This window comes from Hippichthys cyanospilos, chromosome 4 (genome assembly GCF_059441005.1).
Source record: "Hippichthys cyanospilos isolate Australia breed blue-spotted pipefish chromosome 4, RoL_Hcya_1.0, whole genome shotgun sequence".
In the NCBI taxonomy this organism is placed as follows: domain Eukaryota; kingdom Metazoa; phylum Chordata; class Actinopteri; order Syngnathiformes; family Syngnathidae; genus Hippichthys; species Hippichthys cyanospilos.
In genome coordinates, this window is record NC_142372.1 from 21,126,568 (window position 1) to 21,150,745 (window position 24,178).

The 24,178-nt window shown below is 40.3% G+C and overlaps 2 protein-coding genes across 5 annotated transcripts in view; both read right to left on the reverse strand.

Annotated features, from left to right (window-relative positions):
• Nucleotides 1–4,022: 4,022 nt before the first annotated feature.
• Nucleotides 4,023–7,883, reverse strand: rxfp3.3a1 (relaxin family peptide receptor 3.3a1). Its single transcript, XM_088413306.1, has one exon. It carries the CDS (start codon nucleotides 7,876–7,878, stop codon nucleotides 6,889–6,891), a length of 990 nt encoding a protein of 329 aa, XP_088269432.1. The 5' UTR covers nucleotides 7,879–7,883; the 3' UTR covers nucleotides 4,023–6,888.
• Nucleotides 7,884–11,167: 3,284 nt separating this feature from the next.
• Nucleotides 11,168–24,178, reverse strand: part of LOC148424980 (E3 SUMO-protein ligase PIAS1-like) — a 44,717-nt gene continuing 31,706 nt past the window's right edge. For 3 of the 4 annotated variants that reach the window (XM_088413591.1, XM_088413593.1, XM_088413594.1), the window contains 10 exons: nucleotides 24,007–24,145; nucleotides 23,773–23,907; nucleotides 22,097–22,202; nucleotides 21,249–21,322; nucleotides 20,821–20,981; nucleotides 19,468–19,604; nucleotides 18,764–19,013; nucleotides 18,040–18,182; nucleotides 17,884–17,924; nucleotides 11,168–15,395 (listed from right to left, as the gene is read on the reverse strand). In XM_088413591.1, the coding sequence (XP_088269717.1) occupies nucleotides 15,084–15,395; nucleotides 17,884–17,924; nucleotides 18,040–18,182; nucleotides 18,764–19,013; nucleotides 19,468–19,604; nucleotides 20,821–20,981; nucleotides 21,249–21,322; nucleotides 22,097–22,202; nucleotides 23,773–23,907; nucleotides 24,007–24,145 (1,498 nt within the window). In that variant the 3' untranslated portion in view covers nucleotides 11,168–15,083. The remainder of the gene's footprint in view (nucleotides 15,396–17,883; nucleotides 17,925–18,039; nucleotides 18,183–18,763; nucleotides 19,014–19,467; nucleotides 19,605–20,820; nucleotides 20,982–21,248; nucleotides 21,323–22,096; nucleotides 22,203–23,772; nucleotides 23,908–24,006; nucleotides 24,146–24,178) is intronic. The other variant, XM_088413592.1, reaches the window with a different exon arrangement.

Genomic DNA, 24,178 nt, shown 5'->3' on the forward strand with positions numbered 1-24,178 from the left:
GTGAAGACATTGATCATGTTAACGATTTCTCACATTAATTAAGGAAAAGCTGTATAGTATTAATTTGTAATGTTAAATCTATGTAGTAATTGTTTGTAGAATTCCTACTAAATCATAATGTTACTACTCATGTGATCAGGCTACTCATGTGATCCTTGGGGGCTACCTGGTGCCTGCCAGCATGTTGGTGACCCCTGGCTTAAGTCACTTAACATAACTGCAGCGGCACAGCAACGTTTCTGCCTTTGGCCTATGAACTTGTGAATGCAAAAATGCAATTGTGAGAAGTGAAGCCACCAGCACCCATCTTATTTGTATTTATTTATTTTACTGAAAACACTTGTCAGTGTGTCTCCTTTACCAGGATTATTGTATGGGCTATTGAGAGCCTCTCAGAGAACAAACTTTACTCTCTACCTCAACCATTCAGAGTCGCCTAAGGGAGCCAAAAGTTGGCAACATAGTATGGCATTTGCCTGCTTTGCCTATCACCAGGCAAGCTCTTGTTTTGGCCAAAGTGAAATGTACAGTGGGATTCTACTTAAGGTAAGTCATTTTTTAAAATCTTCTTTCCGGGCACTCTGGCTTTCTCCCACACTCCAAAAACATGCATGGCAGGTGTATAGGACACACTAAATTGTCCTTTGGTCCTTGTCCTTGGGTGCGTGAATGGTTGTTTGAATGGTTGTTCATCCCGTTGTGCCGTGCAATTGGCTGGCAACCAGTTCAATCAATCAATCAATTTTGTTTGTAAAGACCTTAATCACCGGAGTTTCAAGGGGCTTCACAGGTGAAAAGAAGTCATACAGAAACTTCCTAAGTACACAATAGCATTGCCTGATCAAAGCTCCCAAAGGGGAAGGAAAAAAGCTCAAAACCCCGATTAGGGGAAAATCAGAACCCCTCAGAAGGGACCAAAGATGGGAGGAGCCCCCTTCCAGACCCAACAGGTTGAAGTAGATGCTGCATGTACCAAATACATACAAATACAGACAAACACATTATGTGATATTGGGCAGGAAACATCCAGTGCAAAGATGCTTCGACAGCAGGCGAAGCCACCTGGCAGGTTCCTTCCCACGGTCTGGCCAAGTGGGTCAATCCCAACAGAAACACCACAGAGGAAGTGGTCCATCCCACGACCTGTGCGCGTTTAAATCATCTCTCACCGTCTAGCCCCCTCTCCAAGCCCGGAGAAGCAGGCAGGAAGAAGAAAGAAAGAGCTACAATCAAACAGACGCCTGCTGCCCGAAGTCATTGGCACCAGCAACCCTGAGACCCTTGTGAGGATGAGCTGCTAGAGGAAATGGATGGATGGATGGATGGATGGATGGATGGATGGATGGATGGATGGATGGATGGATGGAAAAAGAGCAGCTTTTCCATCATGGTCATCCAACCAGAACTTGCTGTTGCCTGAACGGCGTGTGCTTGCATGTGTGTATTTTGCAATCAGCGGCTCAAATCAGCTCATGCTGGAATTGTTTCCTGCACTGGCTCCTCTTGGGAGTACTTTGAATAATGAAGGCTGAAGGAGCACATTTGAATAACCTTTTGAGTTTCTGAAATGAGTGTGTACTCTACTGTTCTTGGTGTTGTAAATATATCTACCCCCCTTGCCTCCGCCTCCGCTCAATACTATAGGGTACGATAGAGTCCTCAGACCTTCCGAAAACATCCGTGCAATGTTGTGAATATGAGTTTGAATGGGTGTTTGTTTGCCCATATGTGCCCTGTGATTTGCCAGAGACAAGTCCAGAGTACTCCCCCAAGCGAATTCAAAGCCAAGACCAATTCCAGCTCATCTACAACATGGATAAGGACAAGATAATTAAAAGGATTGGTGAACATTAACTGCCTACGTGTGTTGCATCCCTGGTTATGTGCTTATAATTACAGTTACTCTGCAATCATTTGTACCTTCTTTTGTTGAAATTTACCAAAGGCACCAAAGTAATTTTCTTGCTTTGGGTTTACTTTTAGGATTTTGTTTGTTAGTTGGCTTGTGTTTTGGAATTTGTCATGATGTCTGTGTTAAAAGTATATCAAAACTGACTGATTAGCCTTCTGAAGCTCTTTTTGTTTCGAAAGGTTGCCGTCCACACATTTGAGAACTCTGCTTTCAGGCACCCATTCATTCTATCTGAAAGACAAACAGTAAATACTGTATCAGTTTGAAACCAATGTAGAAGAAAAAGCTTACATTTTATTCCATCCGCTATAATTAATAAAGTACTTGATCTGCTTTTCCTTCAAACTGATCTTGACACACTGTGACTTGAAGCATGCGTAATTGCAGAACCCTTCACCGACAGCACCATGGATATCCATTGTCGAACCACCTTCGCTCACCCCGCTCAGGATCAATGGACATGATGCACATACTGTAATTACACGAACCTTGGCCTCATTGAGCAATGGCGCATGAAAGCATGCAACTCTTTCACCTGTGAAGAGAGCAATTAAATGAAAAGGGGCTACAACAGATCACATTAGGTTGTAAATAATAACAAAGTTGTGAACCTAACGTTTGGAAAGAAGCATTTGAGGGGGGTTAGCTATAGAGCTAAAATGAGGCAAAAACTAGCTCATTTAGAGGGTTTACTAGATGTGTGTACAGTATAAGTTCACTACATGATACACCCAAGTAGTCGCGGTAGTCTAGCAGTGCGCCTCCTTCACGGTTCGACTATTGTTTAACAGTGGAGACAACTGAAAACACTCCCCTGTGTCCGCCCACATGAAGTGTTTTAAGTCTTCTTCTGTGCACCCGCCTTCTTGAAATTTAGGTTTAGCGTCCTGTTTTGGCGCCATTCACAGACTCAAGTGAGGTAACCACTGAACAATCAGTTTCATTGCCGAAACAAACATTTCTGTCAGACACGAAGCAATGAGACGTCCAGACCTGACTGGGAAGCGCCCTGACTGGCTGCTGTTGAGTCATGTGACAACAAAGACTCATGACAACTAGGAGGCGTTCAGGTACCCCTTTGTAAAATGATAAATATGACGGACCACAACTAATCGTTGTAGTCATGCACTATTTTAATTGCTGAATAATCCTCGCTTGATCGACGATAGCTGTTTGAGCATTTACCCGATATGTTTTGTTAGGCTTACATAAATGAATAAATAGTAATGTCATGTTAAACATTAGAAAGTAAGAAAATTATCAAGGCCTTTAAAGGAAGGTTGTCAGCGAACTCAATAAATACTCAAATAAAAGTGTCATGAAATCATTAAATGTTTCATCAGTTAAAAGTGTCTTTCATGATAGAAATGTTTAATTAATTAATTAAACGTTTAATCAAAGGGACAACGTGTAAGATTTAGACGGTTTTTCATTCAACAGGGATAAATTAAACGATTGTAAATATCAAAAACTTGCAAATGAATGTGTTCTTGATGATCAATGGAATGTTTTAAATACAATCCTAGGTCTACAGTAAATGAGTAAACCATGTATCCTTTTTAAACATGCTAGAAATGTCCATAATGATACCTGTCTGAAATGTAACATTTTAGCAGCAAAATACTGACATCTGTAGGATCGTGCAAATGTTTCAAATTGTCAGAGATCTGTCCTCTGTTTGCATTGGATAGACAAGGTAGATTGTAGAGAATTATTTTCACATGTATAGCACGATACATGTGCACGCGTTAATATTTAAGTGAAGATGCTATTAGCAAGCTAATGACAGGCCCCCATTAACAAAATTACCTAAAAGGTTTCTAGAATTTTATTACCCCCATACTGGATGAGCACATGAAGCCTTGACTGGATGATGTAGTTTTGTTTCTCATTCCTTATTGCATCGATGAACAAGAATAGATTGTCTCACATGCAAAATATTAAACATGTTAAAATAATTGAAAAATTACAAATATAAACATTGTAATGTTTATTATTTAATCAACAAACCAAGACAGCACAATCTTGTGGTTTTTGAAACCAGTGTGGTTCTTTTCGATTATTATTATTCATAATAATAATAATAAAAACATATTAATAAAAACATATTATTAAACACACCACGCATACACACACAACACACACAGAATATAAGAGCATTCATCTGTGTCACGTACATCTGGAGCAATTCAGATTTAATACTTGTCTAATATGTCAAAAATAAACAATCAAACTAAATTACATCACCACCAGATAGTCCAAATCGGTTGATGAAAAACCATTGATGCCTTTGTGCACTTTGAGATCAATTTGATCAGAATCTTGGAAAAAGTAGATGAAATTTGATAGAGCAAATATGAGAATTCGGGTTGTAAATGTAGATCATTGCTTCTAATAGAGTTTGGTCCAGTAGAGAAAACCTGACCGGACGTGATGATCCGCCTCTAAAATTTACAAACTAAGGCACACCTCCACCTTGGTGGCACATATGGGACCGGCTAATTCAGCTCAGGATATTTCCTTCCATCCCGTATGTATTTATAGAATATCTGTGCATCCTGCATTGCCGGATTGATCTGTATTCTTAAAAATGGACAGCTCCAATTCATTATGTTCTAAATGTATTTTTCAAAGTTATCGCAACGATAAAAAACATCACAGTGAGCCTCTTAATCGAACACAAGCATGACGGTCCTTGTGAGCGACAGTGGTTCTTAATCTTTTTTGAGGAATTGAACCTCGAAAAGTTTCATGCATGCATTATCAATGGCATCACCGTTGCTGACTTAAAATTTGTATTAAAAGAACAAAGGCAACAAAATATGAACTCTGTCAAAAATACAGGGCACATACTGTACTGTACATTCAAGTAACTCACATGGACAACCACTTGAGGTTTCTCATAACACAAACCATAGCTATAACTCAGATGCAGACTGCCACCGAGTTGTAGCAATTTCTAACAACAGTTGAAGAGAACTAAGACAGACTTTAGACTAAGTGAAATATGGTCTAAGGTGTGATGGAGGTGGTGTTACATGGTTTTGGTGAATCCGTTCCAGATGGAGGCAAACAGATGTTGCACTCTGCTAATATGTCTGGTGGATCATTGTATTTCACTCATAAATATGTAATTAGTGAGCATCAAACCCTCACAATCAGTGCAGAAAATTATGATTGTCATTATTAGTCATAAAAAAATAAAAATTTTACAAGGCAGTTTGAGACCCACTTTGTAGAGATATTTGTTTTATTCTATCGTTTCTTTAAAGCATACTTTGAGCATGCTGATCTGAATGGACTTCAGCTAGCCCGCTATACTTGTGCTATGTAGACGATGCACTTGAACTGAGCTAAATTTAAAGGGAATTAGATCAGTCTCTATGAATGGCCAAAGAACAAGTCGTCTGCGTTCACTCCTACAGCGGCGCAAACACCCATTTCTAATTGTACCTGTACGAAAATACCAGAATCATTAAAATTCCACCCACGAATACAATCAGACTGTACAGTTTGACTTTTAATTATACTGCTTAGCACAAAAACAAGGCTCATTATATCATCTTTTGCTACGTTTCTACAAAAACATACTAATTCTCCAAAGAAAGGGCACATTTTTGTATATATATTTCTAATAGATGGAAGGTTATTTACATCTGAAACCTATTGTAAATTGAATGTCATGAAGATGTTTTGGTGGCCCAGAGCCAATGATGGATAATGCCTAATGAGGGAGGCTACAAACAAACAAAAGCCAAAGAAAGAAATAAGGACAGTCTAAGACTCTAAAAAGGTGAATGTTACACATCCGTCCATCCGTTTTCTTAGCCATTCCCCACTGTCTTCAGGCAGTAAGTGGGGTATACCCTTAAACTCTTTGCCAGCCAGTGGCATGGCACACACAAAGATAAACAACCAGGCATTCTCACAAACATGCCTGGAAACAATTTGTAAGTGTTCAATACATCTACCGTGCATGTTTTTGGAATTTGGGAGGAAACCGGAGAACCCCGCTCGAAGAAAACCCTGGCAGGCACAGGGAGAACATGCTTACTCCACACAGGAAGGCCAGAGCCGGACATGTACTCATGACCTATGCTAACCAGTCTACCACTGTGCAGCTAATGTCACCATTCTATTCTTACCCACTTCAACCTCTGAACATATCAAAGCAATTGCAACAGCACGTTTTATTTTATAGGGCTGTTGTGAGCCTTCTTCTCCCTACATGTACACTAATTGATTAACATTAGAAAACTACGAGCAAGTGTGTCCAAAATGTGCACATCTCAACATATGCCCACATCTTCAAGATCTCAACAATCACCTCAATATTTTGAATAGTATAGACTAAGCATTTTCCTCACCAAGTGACATTAAACAGACAATGTCAATAAAATGCAAAATATTGGTGATATTATTTGAATACGTAGGATTGATATGGGGGTACAGGTAGAAATGTTCACACAGAATTTGGTGATTTAAGTTATGAGACAGTAAGTGCTATTGAGCGTTTTTTGTTTGTTTTTTATGAGAAGAAAACAGAGAATTGAACAACTATAAAATAGTGGGGTGTTTTTTTAATATTGTATGGGATTGATATGAGCAATGTGCACGTGAATTTTCGTGACAACTGGTCGTAGCTTTCTAACAACGAGAGCAACTTTATGCTTTTGAATGAATGACGTAACGGAATAAAAATTTAAAATATTGCGCCTATTGTTTTGGCATTTTTAGAGGTTTGGCAAGGACTAGTGGCGTGCACAGGAACGTTAATAGACATTAAGCATCTTTTTTAGACGGTCCCAAGTATGGTATTTTATTTTCTGGTTCACGCCAGACCCTTTTTTTGTATCCCAAAAAACGTCACTGTATTTACATACGCACAATAGACACAAGAGCTCGTTTATTGAGCGACGGTTGAAAAACGCGCCCAACCCGTGCGTAATTACGCACGGCTCTGGTCCTCTGAAAAGCTAAACGTCCGACGCCTGTCGTCCGCGGACGAGAAGCCTCAGCTTGATCCTGAAGTCGGGCCTCATAAGGCAGTAGATGACCGGGTTGAGACAGCTGTTGGCGTGGGCCAAACACACGGTCAGCGGAAAGACGTAGGTGTGCGCCACGTAATAGCTTCTGTCCCAGTTGACCGCGTTGAGTTTGACCAGAACGCTCCACAGGGTGACGGCGTGGTTGGGCATCCAGCAGAGGAAGAAGGAGAGCACGACGATGGTGACCGACTTGGTGACTCGCGATCTCCTTTTGGGGTTGCTCGTCTTCATGCTCCTGATGCGGATCACGCGCACGAGCTTGATGTAGCTGACCGACACCACGGAGATGGGCACCACGAACCCCACGAGGATCTTGTGGATTTGGTACAGCGCCAGCCAGTCTTGACCGCCGGGAAATTTGAGCAAACATAGCTTTTCTCCGCTCACGTGGCTAACGGTGGAGAAGATTGACGTGGGTAAAGTGGCCACCGTAGCGAGGATCCAAATGGCGGCGCACGTCCACTTGTCGGAACTGGGGCTTTGCACGTCCGTGCCCTTGAGAGCCGACGTGAGCGACAAGTACCTGGTGACGCTCATGGCCGTGAGGAAAAAGACGCTGGCGTACATGTTCATCACGGTGACGGACAGCACCACTTTGCACATGGCTCCCCCGAAGGGCCAGCTGAAGTCCCGAGCCGTGTCCACGGCCCAAAAGGGAAGCGTCATCACAAACTGCAGGTCAGTCAGAGCTAAGTTGAGCACGAAAAAGTTCATCCGGGACGCCTTGCGCTCTTGTTTGCTCCCCAGGAGGAAGAAGACTAGAAGGTTGCCCGCGAGACCCGCGGCGCACACCAGCGAATAAACCGAGCAGATGAGGACTCTTAGAACGGGGCTGTCGTCCGCGGAGACGTCGATGTCGTCCAGTTTGATAAAATTGGAGGCGTTGGACCAACCGGTGTAGTTGTTGTCTTCGCTCATGGCTCGGTCGTGAGCTGTTCTCATATGACAACCTGACTCCTCAGCCTTTATTCCTCACGTCCCCCCCTCCCCTCTCCCAAAAACATCACCAGCAAGGCTGTCGCGGAGGTGAATCTAGTTGCATGACCAAAGTCTTCATTACATTTACTTGGTATAAAACGTCCGGCAATACTCCAAAATCACCAGTTTGTTTTAGTTTCTTTGTTGTTGCTGTTTTTTTTCTATAAACACAAACAACACAATGAAACAGGAGAGGATAAGCAATAACCCGACTTGAATTTTACCAGTCAGTTTGGGAGCACTCTTTAATTGAGTATCCATCCATCCATCCATCCATTATTCAAGTACTTATCATCACAGAGTGCTGGAGCCTATCCCAGCTGCCTACAGGCAGGAGGCGGGGTACAGCCTAAACTGCTTGCCAGTCAGTCACAAAGCACACAAACAGTTTCACACACACAAACTTGCCTGAGGGCAATTTAGAGCGTCCAATATACATGCCCTGCATGTTTTTGGAATGCGGGAGGAAACTGGACTGCCCAGAGAAACCCACGTGGGTATGAGAGGAACATGCAAATGCCACACAAGGTATGAGAGGAACATGCAAATGCCACACAAGGGGGCTGGAGTCTTAAAGGGAGTATGTGTAATTTTTGGCAAGTGCCTGTGGGAGCTTTAGGTGCATTACGGTAAATGTAGCACAGCACACTCCGTCTGCAAAAACAGACACGGCGACCTCCGGAGGAGTAACACCCCACATGTAATATGATTTCATGATAACTAGACCTACGATTATATGTAAAACATACTGTTGGACACATTTATTTTCAAGTTTTTGAAATGTATAATCATTTATTTTGTTCCTTTTTAAATGGAAAATGGTCAGTGTCACTCTAAGTGAACCCACGACCTCCGTATGTGAGGCATGTCTTCTGTTAATATTTCTGATTACTCAAAGTAGGTACATTTTGACAGATGACTTGACATTTCAGTATTTTCAGTGAACTTAAAGACATGGAAAATCTTTTTTTTAAAGGCTTGCGTTTCACGGCTGCATGTTACTCAGTGTTAATAGCTTTAAAGGCATGACCTCTTAAAGAAAAGAATGAAAGACATTAAGTGTGCACTCTGCATAAAAATGAGCACATTTTAATTTTTGTGCCTGTTAAGAATGGGTAATTTTGAAGACCTAGATGCAGGGAAGCAGGGAGTCAGGGAATATTCCTCAAAAGATAATTTCCTGAAAGAAAAACAAAAAAGCAGTGAAGGAACTTGGAACCACAAAATGCGAGATGAACAAAACAACAAACAAAACAATAGAAACGAAACAAAACAAAACAATAGAATACAAATGCAAAACATTGGGAGCTGAACATTACATGGTTAGGAGTGCTAAGTGAAGCATTGTTCTGTGATCTGTGACAATCATTGCCATTCGGATCGTCCTGAAGCATCGTACCACATGTGTGAGGATCTGAATTGTAACTTTAAAGTCAATAAGGTCATTAATTCCACGCAATGGGAAGGATAATACAGTCCGTACTCCCACAACCTCTCTTCCCAAAACCTTACACGGAGGGGATATACAAATTCCGCATTTTATGCACAAAGACATAGAAATCTGCAACATTGTTTCTTTTTTACTTTGTTCCGAAAATTTCACATTCACAAAGCCAATGTTTTAACTTATTTTTGATTGATTTTGATTATTACATGGAGTCACGTAAATTTGTATGTAAAAAAGGTACGATTCTTGACATTTATTCTAATTTGGTTAAACGAAGTTTGTTACGAAATTATATTTTAACATTTAATATTTTGCCGGTTTTTATATGATGTTAATGTTATCCGGAATGTCTGATTGTATGTTTTTGTTGTAGTTCTTTACTCATTATTATATCGACAAAAGAATTGCTCAAGCATTGTGAAAAAAAAAAAAAAAAAAAAACAACGTACCACGTGACTGATTAAGGAAGTGGCTATTTGGTTTGGCAGTTCGACCAGGTGTCATTTGAAGTATAAAAGGCAGAGCAAAACATGATGCAGTCACCCGCACAGCTCGTGTAATTTTGAAGAAATCCCACTGCAGTGTTGGTTGGCAACAACGAAAACATAATTTCCCTAATTTATTCAAACGGACTCTCACTTGCCTTTCTACACCAGCATAATCTGTGCTCTGTGAGATCATTTTTTATTTCCTAAAGCAGAAGATATCCTCACAAAAAAAAAAAAAAAACTGCCTCACCCAGCCACTTTGGAAAAACATCTTTAAAAAAAAATAAAAACCCAATGAAAAAAATATTTCCATCCTCCTTATTAACAATAACTAACAATAACTAAGGAACACTAGCACGCGGTTATTACCAAAGCAATTTTCACTGTGGTCCTGTCACTTGTTATGTTGAGGGAAATTAGATTGTAGTACATTTTAATGAACTCTTGATGGGGCTACAGAGTAAAGGACTTTTAATGACTTACTGGTACACGTGTCCCGACGGTTGGCTGAAAGTTTCGATGGTTCATGGGGCTTCATCTCAAATCGTTACAAGGAAGCACAAACAGGATCATTACAGCAAACAAAAATAACTTTACAAGAACACAACTAAATAGAAGTCAATGTTTGCGGAAACAAAAGGAAAAATAAATAATTTGAGCCAAACATAAGTTCCCTTTTCATTCAGCAACATATTCAATTTGACAAGTATATTTGTTACTTTTCAGCTATACTGCAGTTTAGAAAATAAGAGTTGCAAATTGCACACCTACTTATAACAAACAGGGTCGATTTCCCCCCAAACGGTTACTGCCAATTATTTAGTCAAAAAGAGCATTAGCTTTACTGGCTTCATTGCCTACTTAGCAAGCAATTGTTGACACAAAACGCATTAAAAAAGTATTACATTTTTAAAAATATATTAAACTGGTTCAATCGACGAGTTAATTGAAGCGTACTGAATACTTTCACAATCTAATTTAAAACAAACACAAATATATATATATTTTTTGTATTAGCCCTATATTCTGTCTTCCCTGGGTGTTAACGACAAAGACGGCACACTATAAATGCACTATCAACAGCGGCCAGAAGCGGCGCCAAAAAACAAAGACGAAAGCAAACGGGGCACAAATCTGGAAATGTTAAAAGATAAACTATATCAGTTCCAAATCACCCCAATCATTTCACAGACCCCTGTAGTCAGGCCACGGGCCCCCAGGGGTCCGCAGACCCCACTTTGAGAACCACTGCTATAGTAAATGCTGGAAAGGAAGGAAAGACAAATGCGGTGAATTAGCAGAATGCACTTTTAATACATCTAAAGTTTTCTACATAAACAGTTAACATTCAAGAAGTAAACAATTTGTTCGAATGCATGTAATAAATATTTTCTTCCACTTGGTACATTTGTACAAACTGACAAGGGTTTACTGTACTCAACACAGTTCTCTTCTTTAAAAGCCTTGTGTGGTTTTGGAGTAGGAGCCATGAAATCAAACCTGTACATGTTTTAAGGCAGTGAGTGCGGGTGTTGACTATTACAGCTCGAGACACTCTTTATTGACCACAGTCCTTTCTTCCATACTTAGCTACGGCTTCCATTCTCTTAAAAAATATATAAATCACTTTTTTTGCGAGCGGCTCTGACACAAAACGGACATCAAACACATTTGGATCTGAATATTCAGGATTCCACACGGGCAGAATATACATATCGTTGAATTTTCCCTTTCGATCAGTGGGAAACATCTCGACCGTTTTTGAGGAGCGGCCTCGTTCGATCCCGACGGAACGAGTGCGCGGCCGGGCCCTGGCACCCTAACATTGATCTTATCGGGTACAGCGTGTACTGGAAAATGGCGGACAACTTGAAGCGTGCACCTGCACAGACGAACTGGCCTGCATGTTGTCTGCTGTCATATCACGCAAGACGCTCATTTTGAAGGACAAAGAAAGACAAGTAGCTTAAAATCTGTAATGGTGAACTTCAAGGTCAGTGCTATAGTTGCGTTTTAAGATGACTTTTGGTCAATCCATCCATTTTATGCCGACACCTGAGCAGAAACACGTTCAACATGGCCTGCGATGCCCCTTACACTAACAGAATGTAGTCTGATACACAGCCTGCACTGGAGACTCAATGCATTAATTTGGAATATTTTGGAGTGTCTACTCAACCTTAATTTGATCTCTAAAGTTCTTAACCCGTATGCCCAGGTGCTCAATGTTCTAGTCTTCTCAAGCTCCCAAGTTTGTTGAGGGTCAAATTATTCATAAACGATCCTTTAAATGTTCTTTTTGTACATTATGTACTGTCATTAAAGTTAACTCATAATGACTTGATGATAGCAAGGCAAGCTAAAGCCATTAAGTCATTATGACTTTTGTATGAGCAGGCTAGCATTATTGCGCCATTAAAGCTCTCAAGAAAATGAACATGGATTGGTAATAACTTATTGTACCTTTATCGTTTGTGAGAAACGCACACTTCTGTCAAAGCAAAAAAAAAAAAGACAAAACAGATCGGGAATGATGACAACTCATACACAATGTCCCACATAAATCACTTTGTAAAAAAGTAAATCCCACTGAGAAATAACAGCAAATAAATAAAAAGCGCACAGGAAAACACACAGGAAAAAATCAATTGTGTGTGTTTGATAATACGGGGTTGGTTGATCTGAGGAGATGACCTCAATTTATTATTTTTTTAAGTCCTTAAACAATCTTCACAATAACAAAGGAGCATGGTCATGAAGTCTAGTTCTTTCTCCGGCGACATGAAGAAAACTAAACACTAAATCACCTTCAGAAGCAATCCCTGTTTGTTTCGGTCACATAAAGTACAAAAACGCGGACTAACGGCTCCGATTTCATTCGGACTAGTAAGCTGAGAAAGAAAGTGATCAGGCTATGGGACCATGCATGGCAAAATATTGTGTTTGTTGTCTGCAGGGGATGCTTGGGAATATGCTATTTGAATCTTTGAAGTTTCAAGACGTACAGGATAAGAAAATAGTGAGCTTGACTGTATGTGAGCCGATGACTCCGACACCCCAGGATTTTTTAAATTTCCAATTCAGTACAAGTTTCAGCTGAACACATTGAAGCTAGCGCTTGCAGGATTCTCAATTCTCTATGTGTTCCTGCTCACCTGCAGTCTGACTGCAGATTCACCCAACAAAAGATGGATGGATGTAAATCACAATTTTCGAGTTTGATCTTAGGGGTGGGCATGATTACAAAAGAATCAATTCATACATATTTGGGAATATTGATAATTGTGGTGAACTGACTGCTGATTAAATACAAACTGGGGGAAAAAAGGAGGGAACATTCAGTGCACTACTTAGCTGCTGACAGCTGAGGCACTGTTGATTCAGTTTCAACTCGTTTGTGACCTAAAAACAAAAAGCCTTACGAGAGCGAAGGCCTACATTCACGCAGCAGCAGTTTAGAACATTCAGGGAAGGTTTATGTAATGCCTCGCTTCTAACTACACACGAGTGGAAGATGAACCGAGGAAGTTTACAAAGGTTGGCAAATCGGTTACACTGCATTACCGAGTTTCCATTTGCTTGAATGGCTGTCCCTGCTCCGCGCGCCTGTTGACATGCTACTTTCTTATGCGCCGTGTACATTTAACGAGAAGAGCTTCAGTCACAATCGACTGTATTTCAAGTTTGTTTGGTTGTTGTTTTTTTTTTCATTTTCCCCCATAGGTTACAAAGCTTTTCAGTGTTAAAAATAGTTGTAAAAATTATTTAGAAGCAAGTAAATATAGCGATATGGAAATAGTTCATATACAGAATACCAGTAAAAGGTCTGGAAACGCCTTCAAATTCAAGTTAATTGAATTAGGTCATTTATGACCTAAAGCGTCGTCTGAACCATGAAGTTGACTGATAAAAACAGGATTTGCAAAAGGTGCCGATATTGAAGAACATAAATTTGAAAACATGTTCTGTCCTTTTTTGTCCCATCAAAGAATTGTGATGACTTATGACACCCCCCTCACTGAATTAGAGTGTGTTTTCAAACATTTGACTGGTAGTGTAGGACACGGTAATTTTCCTCAGAGTTCAATGTCCATCCCTAATCGAATTTCATTCAGTTTCAAAGATCTACTATGTTTTGAAGTTTAGCGAAACCATTGACGTTTTGTCAACTCCCCCCAAATGCCTAAATGGACAAAACGTTGTTTATAAAAACAGGAGACACATTAAGACATTCTTTTTTTTTGACTCGGGAGAAACCATCTCTAACATGCGATGACGCATTCACACAAACAGGCACTAGTTGAAAATCAAGTCGCCGTGGAACGACTCAAGACGGGCCGCGGTTCGACTTTTAACTTCATTGTTCGATTATTTTGAATGGTCCAGCAAAGAATGCGCTTTAAGTGTCCCAAGAAAGACGAGAGGACTCCGACTGCACTCTCGTCATCGTCATCAAGGTACCTTGTTATTTTTGGCATAAGCAAATAAAAAATAAAAAAAATCTTCCATCTCACGGTTTCATAAATATTGTGAAGCTCTAAGAACAGTCCGAATACTGTATGTTGAAGGTCTTTCAAAGGGGTGCAAATGCGGTGGATACGGTCGCTCCATTTGCCCATTTCCTTTCACAGATTCAGGGTAACCTAACATGTAAAGGAATGCATAATGCGTAAAAGAAGTAGTAATAAACATTGAGAATTGTCTGTAGGTGACACAAGGAGGACTGATGCGGCGACGAGTTTGAACCAAGATGTCACTGAACACATCACGCAAACCAGGAGCCAGACATGTTGTACGGACGACAAACTATAAACGTAAAAACTAAAAACAGCAGTTGAAGCAGCTTGCCCGCATGGATGTATCCCGATTGACCATACAAAAGTAAAAGGAGAAAATAGATTTTGTTCTCTGTACGCCGCGCCTCGCCTCGCCTGTGTTCATTAAAGAAACAGACAAACAAAAAGAGCCTCGTCCGCGCTTTCGCTGTGCCAGGTCGGGAGCAGTAACGTTGTAATGCGAGCCACCGAAAAAGTCAATGACCTTCGGCTGACCTTCACGACCGTTTGAGCAGACATTACCTTCACGCCGTCCGGGTGCTCCGCTTGCGCTCCGACTCCACCGAGGAGTTGAATGATTCGAGTCTAGTTTGCGAGTCACTTCTCTACCCTGCAGTTAAATTCATGGATGGATCCAGCCGGACTCTTTGTTAGTCAATCCAACGATATAACGTCAGGAATTCCTCCGTATATAGCTGCCACCGCCGCTTCCGTGCCGCCGCGGCCGGCCAGCGCGCCGCCGTGTGAGTGTGAGGATAAGGAGTGAGAGTCCCGGAGGCTGCCGGAGGACACCAGGCTGCTGCTGCTACTGCTGCTGCCGCCGGAGCCGGCGGCCCCGTTGCTCGGCGGAGTCAGTAAAGATGCGGAGGAGCCAGAGGTGCTGTAGGGCAGGAAGCGGTTGAGCAGAAGCTCGTGGTCGTCCGAAGCCGAGGCGGCCGCCGCCGCTGCCATCACCATGTTGTAATGCTGCCGGAGAACACACAAATTAAGGTCAGATATATATATATATATATATATATATATATATATATATATATATATATATATATATATATATATATATATATATATATATATATTTGATCTCGCGTGTGTCCTACGCGTTGCGTTGCTTGGCAACCTGGTCAAACTCTGCTTTACGCCGTCTCCTCAGTCTGATCGTATCTGATTAAAATGCATGTACTGGATTTATTAAAAAGTGAATGGAAAAACACACGGGCCTTCAAAATAGCAAGCGGATAAGCTGCACGCACAACACTGGCAGGGATCACATATCTTGTAGGTCCATGTGTTAATTTCACATTGAAAGTGAGATGGATTTTCCAAGTGGATCTCGATGAAACATATGTCTCAGGAAAACTACGATTTGGAAATTAAGGCACCATCAGACTTCCCTGAGACGTCACTTGGGTGGGCGCACACAAATTTCCAAATTATTTGTCATGGTTGATCTTGTTTTTTTTTTTTTTTTTAAAGGTCTGATTTATTAAAACAATACAATCTTGTGCAATATATTCAGACAAAAAAAAAATCAATACTGATTTCATATCAATTTGAACATGAACGTGCTCAAAGGGATAATCCATTTATTATTAGCAGTAAATAGTTAATATTTGATCTAAATTTAGATAACTACATTGTTGTTCAGGTACAATCAATACCTTTGAACACACATTTTTCTACTTGCTTTTAAACTGAAAATAACATCACCCATGCTCAACGCTCGGGTAAGGACCAATTATCGCTCACCTGTTGGTCATGTGAGACATTCATAAACTGTACTATGATTGATTGGGATTGATTGGTTGTCATAGAACAGCAAGGGACAGGAGATGAAGGTATCAATCAGTTCAGCACGTGATGTCATTTTCAGTCGACAGCAAGAGGGAAAAAAAAGGTGTTTTTAAAGGTGGGGCCCCTGACTCCAAAAAGTTTGAGAACCCCTGATCTATCCTCCTAATACAGTTAGAGCACACGTAATGTGTGAGCGCAGAACAGCAGCGGACAGTGCATGAAGCTATCAATCATGCCAACAAGCGTTAAAATAGAACTCTAACCCTAAAGCAGTGTGGGGCGGGCCCCCAAGGCGATGCCAGGGGGGGCGGGGGATGACCCCAAGGACAAGGATTTGTTTTTGCCCTGCGAAGTGTAATTGTGATAAAACAAAGATGAGCATCTTTTTTTTCCAGGCGCTTTGATACACTTGGGTTTTTTTCAGTAGACCAGAGTTGTCAAACTTGTTTTAGCTTGTGGGCCTTATGGAGGGCCCAATAAAATCATGGTATATATTTCTATTACTTTAAAACAACAACTTCATATTTATCAGTATTTGTTACTACTGTCCAAATGAGTAAAAGCACAACATTACAATTAAAAATAAAACATTACCGTCACTAATCATCATAAAACATTTAAACTTTTTCAATTATTTTTACTTCATTTTTTTTATTATACTTTTATCATTTTTATATGAAATCATCTCACGGGCCGAATTAAACCCATGTGCGGACCAGAACCGGCCCGCGGGCCGTATTTTTGAGACCCCTGGCTTAGGCAAACCTTTAACCTGTATAAATGCTGTGAAAAAAGAAGTTACCATTGCTTTTTCCTTGTATCAATATTAAAACGGATAGTTTTAAGTATACTTATAAAATGTTCAGAGATAATAATCTTATTTATGGTCGGTGTGGCGAAATGTTTTCTCTTTTGTGGGGGGGCAATATATAATTGAGAAGAACTGCCCTACGGGAAAATGCAGTGTATGATTTTGCAGCTCGTTTTTTTTGTTCTGTTTTGTCTTTGGTTTGCTACTTGTTTGCCCGTGATTCCATTTGTCTATGGTTCTATGGGCGCACAGGACTTTTTTTTAGATAATGTTGATATTTTTACATGTGCTGTGACTAAAAAGACAAGCATGGTAGAATCTCAGATGCAGGAAAATTTGTTTTTATGCCAGCTGTCTCAAACATTTCCACATACATCTCGATGAAATTAGCAAAGGATGTCTAATCACCATCTGGTGACAAGATAAAAATGGCCCTTTGTCGTCATGAAAGAGCTTTCTCCACAGACTCTTGATTCTCTCTCTCTGCGTTGTCTTTTAGCGAAAGCTCTACTTGCTGAGGCAATCTACTATTTCTTTGTCAATCACACCATGCTGTTTGCAGTTCAATGTAATTACATAGTAGGCACTTCAAGACGTTGCTAATTGAATGCCGGGGCTTGCCTTTATTGTTGCAAAGAATACTGTATTGTTGCAAGTGGGCTGCTACGTGTACGAAGGTCAGCCACAGACTGTGATTAGTTCCAGCGTTCAGCGAGCAGCTGGCTTAAGATTACATAGGAGCGACTTTTCCAAGTTCTAAAAATGCGTTTCACTAAAAGACTTAATGTGCGCAAAGAGTGACGAACAATGGCTAAAACCTCAGCCAGTGTGGCATGCTGTGACACATACCTGATGATTGTCACCTTGCAGGAAAGAGAAGAAGTTCAAATCTGAAAATGAAGTGGGCGCAAGCTTGGTTATCAGGCATCCGATATCCACTGTTGCGAGGTGTGTAAAGAGTGCTTTTTCATCAGACAACGGTCAGGGATAACAATGGTAAATTACCCGGAAGGTCGTTGGCGGTGTGGTAGTAGGGTCTGTAGTCCTGGATGAGCGGTGGGACAGGAGGCATGTAGCTCGTGTCCACTGCTGGCATGCTGGGAGCGCGAGTCACGGGGGAGGCCTGGTGGTGCAGGTTCAACACCCTGCTGGCAAATGGGGAGCCACACATTCATAGTCAGATTTGATGTTTCAAAGGGTTCTTGCGCGTCCACCGAGCCAAAAACACAAACCTGTGAACAATGTTATATGGTTGACATGAGCGCATCTTTGGCTGCAACACAATCATAATGTTAGCTTTGAAGCAGTGTTTAAGTCACCGGTGTACTTTTATCTACTCCTATCAAGGATATTGCAGTTTTTGTGAGACTCCACACGACGCAATCTCCATGAAAATAAATCAATAAAATCGATATCGTGGCAAAAAGCAAGTTCGCTTCATCCGATCCTAGATTAAAAACTGCTAAATGAGTCCTATTTATTTCTTAAGGAAAATTCTCTACCGAGCATTCTACCTGTCACATGGGATTTCAAGAACAAATGTTACACACTCAACCTTTTATGTGGCTATTCAAGCAAAACGGTAAAAACCTATTCGTGCATTCAAGTGAAAACCTCATGAATCATTTCATATCGACATGCTTCACTTCCCATGTGAACCTTTTCAACACTTGATTCCTAAGCTACGAGAGCGGGCAAAATCACAACCATTGCGTCGAGGGTGACTTACCCTTTGTTGAGGACGGGCGGCGATGTCGGGGAAATGGAGGGACAGGAGCGTTTAGCGGGAGGAGGCAATGGAGGTAGAGGCGGAGGCGGCAACGGCGGCGGAGAGTCCTGCTCTTCATCTTCTGAGGAGCTGTCCATTGTCAAGTCGATCACCCCCATTTTCTTGCTGTTGCTGCTTTCGCTGGAGCTGCTGCTGTGGTTGGCTGACAAGGAGCTCTGCTGATCTGAGCTTGCAGACGTCAAACACGGACCTGGAGAGCAGCAGATTTGACAAACATATTACTATTATATTTATCATGGATTATGGAACAAAAACTGTTTCACATAGTGCAATTATTATCTTTATTGTGTTCTTGTTTTGTTGTTACTGAGAGCGTACATAGCTCTTGGGCGAAACGTGGCTTAGTGCCAAACAGAACGGTCCATTTTTCAATGGCAGCACCCAAACAACAGACTTTTTTCCCTAGTCCGAATACAGTCAAAATTAAAAATAAGAATTATGCTTGGAAGAGAGTATATATATGTACCTCCACTGTAAACAAACATTAAACTTGCTTTATTACATGTGCCTTCTTTGTTAGCTGTATCTTGACTGATAATGAGTGTCATAAATACTCAAATAAACATTTTGTGTCATTTAATTTAGTATAAAATTACTTAAATACTCAGTCTTCTTGCTAGCCCCTATTACCATTCATTTCTTACCATTCACGCTGCTGTTTAAAGCTGCACAAGAGACTTCCTGCAAATCCCTTTTCGTCCTCATGGGGGCCCAGTTCCCATCTTCCTTGAACTGAATCTCATCACAGTCCACACAGCTGTTCAGGATCTCCACAAAAAGCCTGAGGGATTCAACATCGAAAACCACATCACCCGTCAGAAGAATTGCGCATATTGTAGTCAAAGTGAAGCAGTGCCGCATTGAACAAACATTTCATTCTTACAGTTCTCTGGAAAACACAGTTGAATTAAAATGGAGACAATAGTATTTGGACTCAGTCATAATTTATTTCAATAATTATGATGAAGAGGTTTCAGATGGAAAAGACAGTAGCGCATGAGTTCACTGAAAATTGAACTGAACATTGTACAAGATGTCATATTTATTACCTGTCTACAAGTAAATAAATACATCAAGACAAAAAATACTTGAATGTCCAGCTGTGATGTATAGTATAGTGTTAAGATTCAGAAGTTTTCCAGGAAAATTAAGACTCTCACATCCACTGAAACACATAAAAATAAAATAGACAATTAGGTTTAACCCCTGGGTGTCTGGGGATTTTTCACTAGCCTGGCCTTATTATCAGCCAACTGGGGCTGACTTGGAAAGGGTCATAACATTGTCAAATGTAAGTACATATATTTACTTTAAATCCCTCAAAATGTTCAGCAGTATCAGCCCTATCCATACATATATACTTTTTTTATGTACAAAAATTGTAAAAATGCGATAATAATAAAAGTAATTACATTTTATATTTATAAATGTATTACATTGAAATATAAATGTATTACATTGAAATATAAACATTTATTATGTTAGAATTAAAGTATTAGGACTTTTGAAGACTTCTGCATTATGGGAGTCCAAGCCAATCATCTAAGTCATTGAAAGGCTTGCCAATGTATGTCATAGGTTGACCACCAGTGTCCCCCGATGGTTTTGGAGTGTCAACGCAAACACTGAGAGGATTCATGTAAAAATCGGGAGAAATGCATGATAAAACATTGGGTTTTCAATAGGTCCAAAAGGGACAGACAATATTTCCAATTCTGAATGGCAGTAAATAAGCCCAACATGGGCTCAATTTGACACCTACAGGGTGTAATTTTTGACCGTCTGCAAGCATTTAGAAAGGACGGCAGTGTGGCATATTGAAAGTCGTCACGTTTTGACAATCTATGCAATATTTTAGCCTCCGAGTTTTTTTCTCTGTATGCCTTTCCTTTGTTATCATACATCAAAAACATAAAAAGCCCGATTTAGGTTGAAATTTCCCCCATGGGTTAAATACATTTTGGACTAAGCATGAAGGTAGAAGTAGGGTAATTTACCCGTCGATGATGAGGAGTTCATACGGAGCCTTCTTGTCACATACAGGACATACCCAGGTGGGCTTCTTCTCATTCATTTGAATATACAGCGTGGCGTCAAAGCACTGCAGGTGGGAGCATGTCAGCGCCCTGCATGGAATCATCAGCCGCATCTTTCCGAGCTGCATAGGGCACATGAATATGTCTTAAGGCAATCAATTGGTGACTTGCACAGGAGGGGGTTAAAGAACTGTATATGGGTGTAATACATGTCAAAGAACACATCAAGCATTTTCAAAAGGTGCACACCAGGCGGTAAAAAGATAAGTCCATAGGTGTATTATGTAGACAAAAATGAAATGATTGTACACAACATGTTTGTTTTGGTAATGGGCCTTAATGCTACAGAATAGCTGTAAATTGCCTTGAAATGAAAGAAGCACGCTTACCGGGCAGAGCAAAGACACACGAAGACTAGTTGTAGCTATTTCACTGTCTGGGTCTGCTGTTAGCTTCTCTTTGACTGTAGGCAAACAGAGAAACTTTATAAATACCCACACCAATATGGCTCAAGCTTCATTGCAATAAAGACTAAAAAAAAAAAAAAAAATATCGGAATTTTAATCTTTCATGCATTTTGCAGACTAAGGTCACGTTTCACCCTTTAAACATATGGTACAAATTAATGTGCTTTTTTTTTCCCTTTGTGGTCAAACAATATTATTAAAAATGAATAACAAAGAAGACCATGCCCTGGGCAAAAAGGAGGGTGTCCATTTTTTTGAGTGTACTTGTCACAGGTATTTTGGTCTCAGGTTCAGATGCTTTTGGAAAAATTTAAAATAATTTAGATAAGGACTATTTATAAAAGCTTGAGATTTGTCTGTTCTTCCCCATTCTAGGGTATTTTTCCACAGTATGCTTTGGTTTTTCTATCCTTTTGGAGGACACGCGGTCTCACAGAAATAAAGCTTTCAAACAATGGGCAACATATTTCCCTGCAGTATGACTTGCTGGATTTGAGCTTATTGTGGGCTGCATAGATTCAGGACAAACCGCGTTGGATGTAGCAAAGAAACCTGATCTATATTTCAAAGTAGCTACTTACAAACAAAGCTGTGAGCCTTTAGGAGTCTTGGTCGTCAATATGAAAACTCAAAGATAAAACTTGAAATACTGACGATAAATCTTGTCACTGGAAGTGGCAAAGAATATATGTATACTTAAATAAAAAAACTGCTATACTATAAATGGGCCTGTGCAGTTCTTATCACAAAGAGGTTCAAAGGATTCTTACTGAGTGCTCTGGAGTGGTCTGGATTCCTAATGCCTTTGGCCCGAAGCCTCTGTAAAAGCACAGTTGATGACTGCTGCTTCACTAAGTACACTGCCATGGAGTAATTCTGTGAAGGTGAAAACCATGTAATTATGTGAGTTTGTTTCCCCCCCCTCAATGTTCCACCAACTGGATAAAACCAACAGCTGTTTGACTGAGACACGTTGAAACACTATGGGAAGAATAATCCTGCCATCTGTTGTGTTTTTAAGGAATTACAAGGACCCCTGACTTGTGTCAAAAGGCAAGATTTGGGAAAGACTCTTGGAAGATTACCATCTTACACTAACTCATATCTAAAGACTGCTTTTATTCTTCAATCACAGTCTGAGATTTTACAATGACTTTTCAGGGTCACGAGTCAAAAGACTACAACTAGATTCTTAAGACATTTTTCCGCCACAAAGTTATTTTTTTCCCTCATCATGGTCTTGGTAGAAACCAACGAACTGGAGATGTAGAAGATTTTGACTACACTGTGTCTAGTGCAATGAGCATCTAAAATCAAAAACAAAAGGAGAAAATGCAGTAGAATGTCGTATTTACATTTACACACTTATTTGTCCTCATATCATATTGTCATGATTGTAAATACTGTCACCACAAAGACTGAAAGGCTTGAGATCAAATCAAGGGAGTATCCAAGACTGAAGAAAATGACCAAAAATGTCACAGACTACCATCTCACACTAAACTGACAGGAGAGCACGGTGCTAAAACTCTTAAAACTTCCTTAAAGGGACAATGTGTAAGAATGAAACCAATTTTCATTACAGACAGCAGGAGGTGCTGCAGGTGCTGCATTTATCATTGGCCGTAGCTGCAGTATAACAAACATGGCGGCCTCCAGAGGAGTGCCACCCCCTATGTAATATAATTGAATGATACAGTGACTAGACCTACAATTATTTTCAAAACATACTGTTGGTTGTTAAGAACACAAGTTTTTTTTTTTTTTAATAATCATTAAATTATTTCTTTCTAATGAAAAACGGTCTAAATCTTACTCATTGTCCCTTTAAGACTTTTTGTAAAAAGCGTTAGGTGTTAATCCAGCAGTCGTTCACTGAGGTTGTCTGAACATATATGGGCAAAAAAAATGATTGCTCAACCAAACATACCGTATATGGAAGCTGACTGCAAATGCTTTAATATGTTAAACTGTTGCAGTTGTAATTTTGGCCATTCTGAGAGGTGTCTCCAAATAGATGAATTTAACATTAACACTACAGTGTATATTATTTATGCATTTAACATTTTTTTTGGGGTCGGAGGGGGGTCGCAATGTAAGGAATCAAATAAAATATATATAAAAAAAACATGAATTTTAAGCAGTTGTTGCTCTCCCCAAAATTTTGGAGCAGTCTTTTCTGAATTCTAATAAATCAGCCCGTTTGTTTTCCACTAACCTTTCCCATTCTATCACTTTATATTCATGTTTATTTTTATGTAAATATGATGATGACAGTTATCAGCAACACCAAAATTGCAACACCGTCTCTTGAACGTCTCCTTTGAAAAGGGTGCCAATCGTTGTAACCGGCCACCAACAATGCACGGAAACCTGTTTGATGGATGCAAATTTTCACAGCCACAATTTCGGATTTGAGTAAATCTAGCCCTTGGTGTCAACTTACCCTTCCGATTTCAGCGGTCCAGGACACCACAATGGTATTTGGGACCGTAGTGGACAATCTGACCAGTGAGGTAATGTTGATGGGTCGGCTGGGCCGCTTCGGCTCAACACCGTTTTTGGTTGGGGGAAGATAACCCTGTGACAATGTACGGCAAAAATGTGAAGATTACAAGAACTGTATGAAAATACACCCAAAACCGGAATGTGGCTGCTTGTGTTCTGCATGTGTTCTCACCGGCAGGTTACATGGCTTGCCATTTACTTTCACACACAAACTGGGTGGAAAATGATCTTCCTGAGGACAACTTGTTTCTGACAGGCAAAACCGCAATTGGACTTGAACTGAGAAATCACATTTGGTCCCCGAGATGTCCCTTAAAGCAGACGGCAAACAGCTGTAATGAATA

Bases quoted from the DNA above. Each gene is read 5' to 3' on its own strand.
- rxfp3.3a1 (XM_088413306.1), bottom strand. From the start codon at position 7,878: ATGAGCGAAGACAACAACTACACCGGTTGGTCCAACGCCTCCAATTTT.